Source organism: Vicugna pacos, chromosome X, assembly GCF_048564905.1.
Source record: "Vicugna pacos chromosome X, VicPac4, whole genome shotgun sequence".
Taxonomy (NCBI): Eukaryota; Metazoa; Chordata; class Mammalia; order Artiodactyla; family Camelidae; genus Vicugna; species Vicugna pacos.
The window spans coordinates 36,552,308-36,564,439 of NC_133023.1; the positions used below are offsets into that span (position 1 = coordinate 36,552,308).

The 12,132-nt window shown below is 41.9% G+C and overlaps 1 protein-coding gene across 1 annotated transcript in view; it reads right to left on the reverse strand.

The window, feature by feature from the left end:
- Positions 1-12,132, reverse strand: part of EFHC2 (EF-hand domain containing 2) — a 178,178-nt gene that overhangs the window by 61,094 nt on the left and 104,952 nt on the right. The window contains exon 11 of the mRNA XM_015247248.3: positions 9,710-9,840. Coding sequence (XP_015102734.2) covers positions 9,710-9,840 — 131 coding nt within the window. The remainder of the gene's footprint in view (positions 1-9,709; positions 9,841-12,132) is intronic.

Sequence of the window (12,132 nt, forward strand, 5' to 3'; positions counted from 1 at the left end):
TATAAGAATTTTAAGTAAGCACATCAATAACTCTAATCAATAACCAGAGTAGAGCATCAAACTCATACCCTGCTCTATGATTCTGAGACTCTTGACTTTTGCTCAGAACATTCTGCCAGCATTTGCCATTAGTTCTTTCTGGAAACTGAAGCAAGAAATAAAAAATGTTCAGTGCTCTTTGTCCAAGCTTTTTGGTTTTATTTGCTTGAGCTTTATTTGTTTTTATCTTTTTAATTTTTTTTTTTTTTACAATTGCTCATTGTTTAAAAAAATATCAAAGAATGAGGCAGCTTGGTGTGTAGCCTGCTAGGATTTCTTCAAAGGATACACAATCTTTGAAATATTTATATAAATATACATGCCCATATAACCTTTAGATTTCTGGCATAAATAGGACCATATTATACAGACTTTTGAATTTTGTTTTATCTACAAAACAGCATGACATATATATGGTAGCCATTAGTGCTGTTTACCAAACATCTGGTTTCCCCCTCTCTTCTGAATATATGGGTGGGGCCATGTAATTAGTACTGGACATTGAATTGAGAGTGTAAATGACACGTATTTCCTCCCAGTGGAAAATTTATTGGGCTTAACCCTTCAAAATTCTCTTCTCTTTTTGGTATATTCAAGGTAGTGGCTATTCTGTCAGCTTCAGTCCCTTAGTGGCTACTATGAACAAAGCTCCCCCCTGACAACAACAATGGATACACAGAGTAAGCAAGAAATAAACTTTCGTTGATTTAATTCTCTGAGATTTGGGGGTTAGTTGTTAATGCAGCATTACTTGACCAATCCTGACTAATACATTGACCATTTCCCCAGGTATGCATATTTGGTCTATCTCATTCTTTCTAATGGCTAAATAGTACTGCCTCAAACCAACACAACAGGATTTATCCAACTATTTCCCTATTGTTGGGTATTTGATTTTCCCCTCCAATTTTTGCTATTACAAAGTTTGCTGCAATAAATACTGTATGTATGCACACACATACACACAATCTATTACAATCCACTTGTCAAGTTTTTCCTGAATAATAAGTTTCTAAAAGTGCAATGCCTAGGTAAAAGGGTCTAAGCATTAGAGAGATACTGCCAACTGCCCTTCAAAATGCTGAACCAATTTAAATTCCTATCAATAGAAAGTGAAAGTATCTGTTATCACACGTGCTCATCTGGAGTCAGTTATATTATTCTTTTTAAATGTCATCAATATAATATGTGGAAATTATATTTCATTGTTGTTTCAGCTTGCACAATTATTGGACTTCTTTTCATAGGTTTAAAGGCTATTTATATGTCTTTGAGAACTGTTTGTTCCTGTCTTTAACCCATTCCTGTCCGTTGATTTTAAAGGAGTTTTTCATAAATCCTTAATGTAAATCCCCTGGTTCTTATAGTGGTTGTAAATATTATCTCTCAGTCTGCCCTTGTTTTTTTTTTGTTGTTGTTGACTTATAATCATTTTACAATGTTGTGTCAAATTCCAGTGTAGAGCACAATTTTTCAGTCATACATGAACATACATATATTCATTGAGACATTTTTTTCTCTGTGAGCTACCATAAGATCTTGTGTATCTTTCCCTGTGCTGTACAGTATAATCTTGTTTATCTATTCTACAATTTTGAAATGTCATCTATCCCTTCCCACCCTCTGCCCCCTTGGCAACCACAAGTTTGTATTCTATGAGTCTATTTCTGTTTTGTATTTAAACAACAAAAACAAAGCATAAATACAAAACAGAAATAGACTCACAGACATAGAATGCCCCTTGTCTTTTAAGTTTTTTTTTTTATCATATTTTTTGCTACAGAGAAATAGGAAATTTCCTGTAGTTAATACAGTCCACTTTTCCTTTATGGTTTCTGGAAACTGTGCCCTACGTACCACAAAATAAAAATGTATTAAATGTTTCCCAATCAGTTGTCACTAAAACCTTTATTATTAATCCATTCTTTGCCCACTGATTTGAAAATTTCTCCATACCTTACAATAAAGTTCATAAAAATGAGTCTTTTTATGGGCTCTATATTGTTTCACTGATTTTTTAGTTTATTCCTCTATCAGTACATTACAGTGCTTTCAAATATCGATAAATTAAATAAATTCTAGAATCTAGACTTTAATATACTTCCTTTTCAACTCTTTTTTCAATCCCGGATTTTTCCTGAGGGACCTCACAATCAATGAGCCAATTTCTCTCCCCTAATCCTCCAAAACAAAACCAAATCTAACAAAAGCAGAAACAGACTCACAGACATAGAATACAGACTTGTGGCTGCCGGGGGGAGGGAGGTGGGAAGGGATAAACTGGAAATTTGAGATTTGCAGATACTAACTACTATATAGAAAACAGATAAACAAGTTTATATTATATATAGCACAGGGAAATACATTCAATATCTTGTAGTAGCTTATGGTGAAAAAGAATATGAAAATGAATATATGTATATTCATGTACAACTGAAGCACTGTGCTGTACACCAGAAACTGACACATTCTAAACTGACTATACCTCAAAAAATAAAATTAAATTTAAAAAAATCTAACAACAGCAACAACAAAAACCCACATTGTAATTCTGATTATAATCTGCTACAAATCTAGATTAATTTGGGCAGATTAGAACTTTTTAAATAGTGTCTTCCCATTCAGAGATATAATAAAGTCGTGAACTTATATTCGTTTTAGTCTCACACACTTCTTGTCCAAGTTATTCCCGGGTATTTCATAATTTTTGTTGCTATAGTGAATAGTATCCCCCACTGCATAACATTTCCTAACTTTTATTACTAGTATAAAGTAAAACTATTGGTTTTTATGTAGTTTTCTTATATTTAGCTACTTTCCAGAATATTCTTAATAATTCTAACCATTTTTAAAATGAGTCTTTTGAATTTTTAGATACACAATCACATTTGGGTTCTAACTTAAAAATGAGCCTTCAGTTCTATTTTGGGCTATTACACAGTGATTTCTAAATGCCTATTTCCACTACACCAAATAATGGGATTTTATGGCTGGAAGGGACCTTATAATGATCTAATCCAAGGGTTACCTGGTAAAGTTCCTAGTTGGGTATGCAGGTAAGATAAACAGGAAAAGGTATAGACAATAAGGAATTGTAGAGACTGGGGGAAAAATACAGAGAACAGGCACAGTGTGAAGAGAGCAGCTGGCACTCACCCCCAACTGATTGTTGACTTGGGGAAATGTAGGCCCAGTTTCTATTTTTCAAGAGGAATCAGAAAGATTTGTACGTTTAAACTCCTAATTTTAAAAACACTAAACAAAAGCCAAACAAACTCCAATTGCCAGCTATCAATCCATGAACTTGAAGCTCATCCAATGCCTCATTTAAGGCAATTTAAACTCAGAAAGTTTAGCGATTGCAAAAGTAGTGGCATACAGAGGAGGACTTTGTATTTTGTTTAGCTGCTTGGGTGGATCAGAACAGTATTTGTAAAGTACTAAAACTAGGCAAGTGGTTTTGCTTGGTTTGGTTACAAACAAGGAGTTTAGTCCCTGATGTTGACATTTTATGCCCCCTGTTTGGCTCATCTTGGCTTCCATTTGTTGTCACGGCAAGTGAAATGGTACCTTTTAACTCAGCCATCTCTATCTGAGGAAGTTACCACATTATATTCTCCCTCACCCCAACATGGAAGTCAGAGCTCAATTTCCCAGCCTTCTTTGCAGTCAGAAACATGCAGAAGACCCAGGCTCTGCCAGTCAGGGAAGCTTACATGAGACTTTGACTTGGAAGGGATTGACAAGAAAAAACCAGCTAGGTGTAGGCCACATTTGGTGTCAGACGGGGCCAGCTTTCAGGGGTAGCACAGGATACAAGGTTGCCAAAAGGGTGGTAGCGGTGGTGGTGGAAAAAAATCACGTTCTTGGCAGCAGTGCACATGCAGCGAGTGTGGGCGATGCAGTAGTTTAACAGAGGCCATTTTCTCATCAAACAAGTTCTACAGCCCAGTTCTGGGCACTGCTCCTAGAATTTAGCCTCAAGCTTGTTTCTCCAGCCCTTCCAAGGATACTGTGAACCACCCAGGATCCTTTTAATAAATTCCTTTTCTGCTTAACTAGCCAGAGAGGATTCTGCTCTTTAAAACTAAGCCCTCACCAATGCAAACAACACTATCAAGCAGTGACAGAATCAAATCAAAGATCTCGGTCTTTTTGATTCCCAGGCCAGCACTTTTCCTATGACATCGCATTATTTATATTTAATGGTTTTAGGAACGTTCAAATGCTGTTTTCCAAAACAGATGCTGAGGCTCGCATCTCAAAGATACGGTATGGACACTGTCAACGTGTCTGTCTGGTTCATGATGAGAGTACATGTTTGAGTGCTTTTGGAATTTGTTTTTGCTTCTGTTCATATACATTCATAGACTCGTGGTTTCTTTAAAAGATATCAGACTTACAATAAAAACACCAAAAACAATGTACACAGAGTTGTCCAAAACAAGACAGAGCAAAACCACGTAAAAGGAGAGATAATTGTCTGAGATAAATCAGGATGAGATCATTACAATGTCCTAAGCACTAAATTTACAGTCTTCTTCCTTAAAGTAAAGACAGTAATGGAGTGGATTATATAACTGTTTCCCAACCTTGGTCCACCAGAAACGATGTTTATTTTCCACCTTCATGGACTCCAAGTTTTTAAAGGGTTTCTTCCAACCTCATTTAGTAAAAGAATATTTTCAATGATTTCATCAAGAGTAAACACACAACTTGCTGAAATACCAAAAACAGGACATAGATTCCTACCACTATTTTTGGTGACTTTTTCGAACTATTCCAACTGTTGGGATAATGGGTTTTCATTTTCTAGTGTCCACTCTGCACTATAGTGTGCTTCAATAAGAACTTTACACGCATCATCAGATTTATTCATCACAACAGCTCTACACAGTAGGTATTATTAGCATTCCCATTTTGCAGGTGAAAACACTGCTCGGCAACTTACTCAAGGCCATCAAATGCCAGAGCTGAGATTTGGATGCAAGTCTACAAGTCTAAAATCAGATCTATTTACTGCATTATATACTACCTCTCTCAGGAAGAATTTGAATTTTATAAAAAAGCATTATTTCCTCAAGGCTCTAAATCTTAGAAGGAATGTGTTACATGGATGCTCACAGGAAATCTCCTGACCCTGAAATTGCTAATGGGGGTCTGAAGAAGAACTGTGTAATAATTCCCTGCATTCACTGAGGCCTGAGCCACTGGGTGCTGGAGGTATCTGGGAAAGACCCAAGGGTGAACCAGGCATGGGCCCTACCCTCTAAGGTTGTACTCAGGTGGGAAAGAGAGGTGAACACAGAAGACCAAAATACATGCAGGCTACACGGGGCAGGTGTCATCTCTGATGGGAAGGTGACCAGAGGGAGGGACTGGCCACGTCTTCCCTGGCATGCGGCTCTCACTGCTGCTGTCAGCTGTGGTTCAGAGTCCAGGGCCCACATCAGGAAGACTTGCCTTGCCCACGTTCCAAACTGCCCAAAACACTAGCCCTGCTAACCTAGCCCCTGGCTGGTTCCCTGCTGAAATCTGCCCATTAGGTATCGAGGCTCTGAGAAAGGCTCTCTGCACTGACTTCAATAACAACCAACAGTTCTCTTAGGCCAATGTGACAGACCATGATGAAAGGGTCCCAGAGAAATAGGTCCAGCCTAGAGGCAGAACCAGTGACCCCCACAAGGCAGGAGAGAAACCCTGTCTCATCAAATTGCCTTCTGGTTCCACTTGCCCCTGCACTCCTTCAGGTCAATTTTGAGGCAAATATCTCAGGAAGGCCCACAAGTTAATCATTTATCCATTATCAACCGTGGCATCTTACATAGAGACAGTTTATTAGCTCCCATCCGCAGGGTTTCCCTGAGAAGAGTTACACATCTCTGAGAAGAAAGGAAATGCCCAGGGCTTGGACCATTGCCCAGAGCAGCAAGCCCGGGCCATGGGTCCCCTGGTACGTACCGAGAGTGCCAGGCATGTGAGCCGGGGGGAGAACCAGGAGCACACTGGTGAAGCCCTGAGGCCTACACTGCAGTCCTGCCCCTGCCTGCCCACTCTACTATTTCAATGCACACATTTAAAAAGGGAACATTTTACAAGTGTATTTCTAAACCTACATTTTAAGAGTTTCAGAATGTCAGCGCCTGGAAGGGGCCTTAGAGACCATTATACGGGCAAAAGAGTGAGGTGCAGGTAGGGGAAGTGAGTTGCCTGAGTCATCTGACTTGCAAGGGTCAAGCTCTCCCTGACTCCCCTATAGTCAGAGACTGATCACCCTTCCCCAGTGCAAGGTAATCAATTATTTACTTGTTTGCTGCAAACTTTAGACAGAATGTTCCTTGAGAAATAGGATCATTCATTAAATTATTCAACAAACATCTATTGTACTTGGCAGGCGCCAACTGTGGAGACAGGGAAGTAAACAAATAACTCAACAGGGGCTACCAGTGGGTAATATGTGAAAAGCATTTAGCACGATGTATAGCACATAGGAAGTACTCGATAAACGGGCACTTTTACAATTCTTTCAGTGAGATGGGAAGAAGGCAAGAGATGCAGGCAAGGGTCAGATCATGACCAAACTCACACAAAACACTGAATGGTTGGGAGCTGTCCTAGAGCACAGGAATGACATGATCAGATTTTGGGAAGGTCACTCTGGCACAGCTTTGGAGGATGAGAAGTAAGAAAAGGAGATGAGTTATGCAGCTCTCAAGAGAGTCCAAGGGAACAGAAGAAAAGTTGAATGGCAACAGTGAAGCTGGGGATGAAGAGAGGGAGTTTAAAAAGTACAATTTTCAGAGGTTGGGAGAGGTCAAGAGAGGGGAAAGAAAAGGCAGACCCTGGCCCAGGCCCTGGGGACAAGTACAGTGGCCTTTACCAAGATAGGGTCCCCGGCTGCAACTTTATGGGGGAAGAAAATGAGGTCAATTTAGGGAACATAATTATGGGATGCCCAGAAGTCTAAGGGACATCCAAAGGGAGATGTCCCGGAGGCATGTGTATTTCCAGATCTATGCTTCAGGAAAAAGGTCTGAGCCTGAGGAGCTGAATGGAGAACTCAGCTGTCAGCTGACAGCCAAAGCACTGAGGGCTGGATAAAATGCAGCCACTCAACAAATATTTATTAACACCCTCCTATCTGCCAGGCACTGTGAAAAGTGGTAAGGCTAAAAAGCAGGAAACGAGGAAGAGAAGGTCCCTGCCCTCAAAGAGGTGAGGTTCTGGTGAGAAGCATCAGAACATACACACAGAAATAAAAGACAAATATGAAACTGACTATACGTCAATGAAAAAAATAAAAAAGACAAATATGAGCTAGTAAAGGCTCCAAGCACAGATTTAAATTAGGATGTGGTGTGACAGCAACTGGCTATGTAGTTCCTTTGCCTCTGCCCAGGAAAGAGTGTAAGGCACGAAAAAGAAAGCTGAAGACCAGAGCTAGGGACCCACAGCTGTGGGCCAAGCACAGAGGCCCAGTGCCCGACACTGGGCGTATCACATGCATTGGGGCATCCTGACTCCTGCTCTACACTCTCATCTGGACAGAAGGTCACCACCTCCAAACTAGAACCCCCAAGAAGCATTCTCACATCTCATCATTCCATTCAGGAGCTGAGATACGTAGTGAGCCCGGCGCTAGATGCCAGGTTGAGGGCAGTGAGCTGGGCCATGGAGGTCCCTGCCCCTCAGAAAGCTCACATTCTAACAGCAGAAGACACACCCAAGCACACACATGCCAAGTCCAGGTATCTAAACAAAGTAACTGCAAGTTGTGCTAGGGCTGTGACAAATATAAACAAGGGGCTGAGTGGTCTACTTTAGGGAGAACAGTCAGAAAGGCCCTCTGAGGGAGTGGCATTTACAGTGAGTCCCGGAGTTTGCCCTGAGACAGATGGTGGTGTGGGCTCTCCGAGCAGACAGAACTGCGTGTGCACAGGCTCGGAGGAGGGGAAGAGCTGGATGTGTTTGAGAAACTGAGTGACAGCCAGTAAGGTCAGAGGACAGGGCTGCAGGAAAAGGGATACCACTGGAAATACAGAGCCACGGCCCTCAAGGCTGCAATGACATGTTTGGATCTTACTGTAAGAACAATGGCCAGCCACTGAAGGCTTTTTCAAGCTGGGTACAGCCTGATCTGATTTCCACCATAAAGAATTTCTGACCAAGAGAGGGCCTAATTATCAGGAGCTGGTTCTTTCTGAGCATCCGGTCGCCTTCCAATCACACGGTGTGGCCGGCCTTTATTCCGCCTGTGACTAGGGTCAGGCTTCCAGCCGTAGAGCAATCCTTCCTCCTTGGATCTCCTGCCTGGCCTAAGTGCTTCCCCCAAAGCCCCACTAATTCACTAAAGTGTTTCCAATAGACTTTGCGAGAGTACTGGGAGAACGGACGCTTTTGTAAAAGAACACAAATTAATAAAACGAAACCACTCCCCCACTTCTGATGGAAGTGTCTTTTCTCCTCCACAGCTCTCCACTAGCCCACGGCCTAAGCAATTGTCTTTGCTCTTTACCCTGCCTCCATTTGTTTTCCAAACGGCCGTGAACATGTATACTACTCTGAACACTAACAAAGAACCATAAATTCTTATTGATCCCAGAAGCTTGGGCATTCGAAACAATAAAAATATGTCCTCTGAGTGCTGCCCTCAAAAGAGCATTCTGGAGACACAAAAGAGCTTTGTTCAAACAACAAATGAGCTTTGGGGACACTCCGGGCCTAGTGGTGGGCTCAGGTCACCAGGTACTGATGCAGTAGGCAACTTCAGCCACAAAGTCAGACCTCCCCTCACCCTCTCCTGGGCTCATGTCTTCATTTCTCAGCCACATCTTGACTGCATCAAGCCGAGTTTCCTATATAGCTTTCAGCTGCTATTGTTTTCAGGAGCCAGAATTCTCAGCCTAAAGAGAAAGTCCTCTTTGTCCTCCATCCATGATTTAATTTACATTCTCCTGAACGCTCCATTCACTTTGTTTTCAGGCTAAGAAGTCTCACAATTGTACCAGAGCCTGAATTTGAATTTCCCTGTGTTTCCGCTGTTTGGAAATTTGCCTCGGTCAGTCACTGGGCAGTCCTAGAGTTCAGCTTAGTCTTAGAAATATTATAAGAAATCATGAATAATGATTTTCTCTATCTACGGTTATATATTTTCCCCTTGATTTCTACATTTTTTTGTCTTTCAAAATACACAGATGTGTGTGAGCGCATATACACAGAGATGCATGTGTATCACCTTTTCTCTGATAACCGGTGAACTTCCCACTGTCTTTTCCAACTGGATCCCATTCCTAGGAAGATGTCCGTCCTTTGTTCCTCTGATTTCAGAAGGATGCTCTTAGCTGCACTGTTTTCAGCCTTTGTCACCCGGATGCACCCTTTCAGACATTCCCATGATCCTTAACACCAATGTGTGATTCACAACACAATGATTCACAGCACAATGTGTGTCTCTCTGTTCTCCCCTATGAACTTCTTTTATATGCAAATGTATACAATTTACAAGACACGGGCAAAAGCTGACCATAAAGTAATACGAATGCAGAGAAATGCCAATTTCTAATACAAAGTCTGTAGTAAATCCGTTAAGAAACGCTGGGGAAGAAATCATTCTTTCTGCTCTTTGGACAACCTCGCAAAGAGAGATTACTGCTAGCAGAATATGGCTTACCTGAATATATTATAATCTACCATCTTCGTGTGCATACAATCCGCAGCTGCAAATACCTGCTTGAGCTCTCTGGATTTTGATTCTTCTTCTTTTACTTTTTGTAGGGCAAGTTCAATGTTGCTGAAAGGAAACTAGAAGGGGGAAAAGAAAGGAAAGATACTTAAGATAGGGAGCCCAATCTTTCTGATGGCCAGCAAAGCAACCTCACACTGTGAACCTGAACTTGGCTGGGTCTATCTTTCCATAGAGACCAACACAGAGAAGACATGACTAGGTTTGCATGTCTTCATCTAAGGCTTTAGGACAATGAGTGACATTAGCACAGAACCAGATCCAAGGGACAACGAGCCACACGAATCAGAAAAGAACTCCCTGTTTCCACCTCAGCCTCCTCCCTTTAACCCCTATATGTTGGGAAACCCTAATGGAGAGAATGGGGACTCAAAGTTGAATAATGAGACCCCCATTTTCTCTAGCTCTTTAGAATGAGCCCACTGGAACTGCTGGCCACCAGGCGATGCACCGAACAGAGCAAGGCTGGGTGTCAAAGGTCTTATACACACTGCAGGCCCCTTAATGCAACCCTCCAGGCAGCCTCTAGTTCCTCTGTCCTTCACTGTGATTTGGTTTTTGACTCTATAAGAAAACTTATTCAATCCAGTAAAGCATAAGGCTGTAAATAATTACAGCAAAGAGCTAACAAAGGAGAAGACTAAATAGGAAAATAAAAACATTGAGGGTAACTTAGCATAAAGCTCCCTGTCTTCCACCAGGGGGTTTGGTACCTATTGCAGCCCCCCATTCCCTCCCTTTTTTGCATTTCCTTTCATCTATTTCCATGATAGGATCTCGTAGGTCTTTTGAAAAGACTCCTCAGACTGATACTAACCTTTCTCTGCTTAGAGTGCCCTTGTTAAGGGTGGTTTTAAAATAATGCAGTTTTCACTTGGGATGCTGATACCAGATAACGTCCTACCCTGCTTTTATCTTCCTGAAAGGAGAAAAGCCCTTTGTGTCGTGTGTGTGTGTGTGTGTGTGTGTGTGTGTGTGTGTGTGTGTGTGTGTATACATATATACATTTTCTGTTAAAGTACAGGTTTGCCCTGTGTTTGAAAATGGAGCTCTAATTTATAATAGCTATTGTAAATCATACACTGACTGGGTTTGCTATGGGTCACACAGAGCTAAGCACTTAGCACATAATCGCACCAAGTCTTCATAGCAACTCTCTGAAATAGGCACTGTTGTTACTTCCATTTTAAGGAAGAGGAAAGTGAAGCTCAGGGAAGAAACGTGACTAAGGCTCCTCAGCTCATAAGAAGTCCGGTTTCCTAGCCAAGCCTACTGGTCTCCAGAAATCTAACTGCCCTATCATGGAGCCTCTCACCTGAATTCAGTGCTTTTGAAGAGCTCCCAGGTCATGGTTTTACGCTAACCCAAGTTCCTAACGCTGCTAAATGGAGAGATGGTGTGGTGGCCCCAGAGGGTGCCCAGGGCTGCCATCGAGAGAGACCAGAGAGGAGCGCTGTTAGCTGACAGCCCCCAGCTGCCGTACCTTCGGGATCACTGCAGCTGAATTTCAGAGATCCTCCAGGGGACATACTCGCCCCAGACTGTTCCCATCCAATTACTGAGCATGGAGGTGGCACTGGAACTGGGCCCCTCCTGCCTGACCTGAGACTTCTCTGCTACAGTCTGTCTTCCCATCCTGCCCTCCTTCCTTCCATCTCCTTTCTCAGGGGTCAGACCTCCATCTCAGTCTCCTCACCCGCTCCTGCTCCCTCTCCCTTTATCCTTCATTCACATTTCCCCCAATACATCTCTTGCGTGTCTAATTGTGTCTTGGTAGCTGCTTCTCAGAGGACCCAAACTGGAACGGGTAATGTGATATACAGAGAGACTTATCTTAGCAACTCACCCCTGAGCATTTTATATATAAATGAAATGGAATTAGCACTGTGTATGTGTATGTGTATATAGACAGACAGATAGATAGATTAGATTAGATTAGATAGACAGATAGATAATTGACACATAAATATTTACAAGCAGACTTTTAAAATTGTTTCTAGATAGATTTTTCAGTATTAGGCAATGGTTCTGTAATATACACGTCTGCACACCGAACTAGTCCACTTAGAATCAAGACTGTCCACGTGTTATTTTTACTGAACAGCACTGCTATAACAGTCTTCTTAGTAACAGTACCCATCTGCCATCTTATTTCAAATGAAAACACTCTTTGAGCTCACTGTTGCCAATTTGTCCTTGAAGTCTCATTTAGGCCTCAGGTGGCTCCTGTTATGCGAAGTTGCAACCCCAGCAACTATCAGGTTCCCTTGGGGTTTCTGTTTGTTCAGGTCTTGGCCTTCTCGGCAGGCCTGTGCCAATTAACTGGGATGGCACAGTGTGTGGCACCAGAT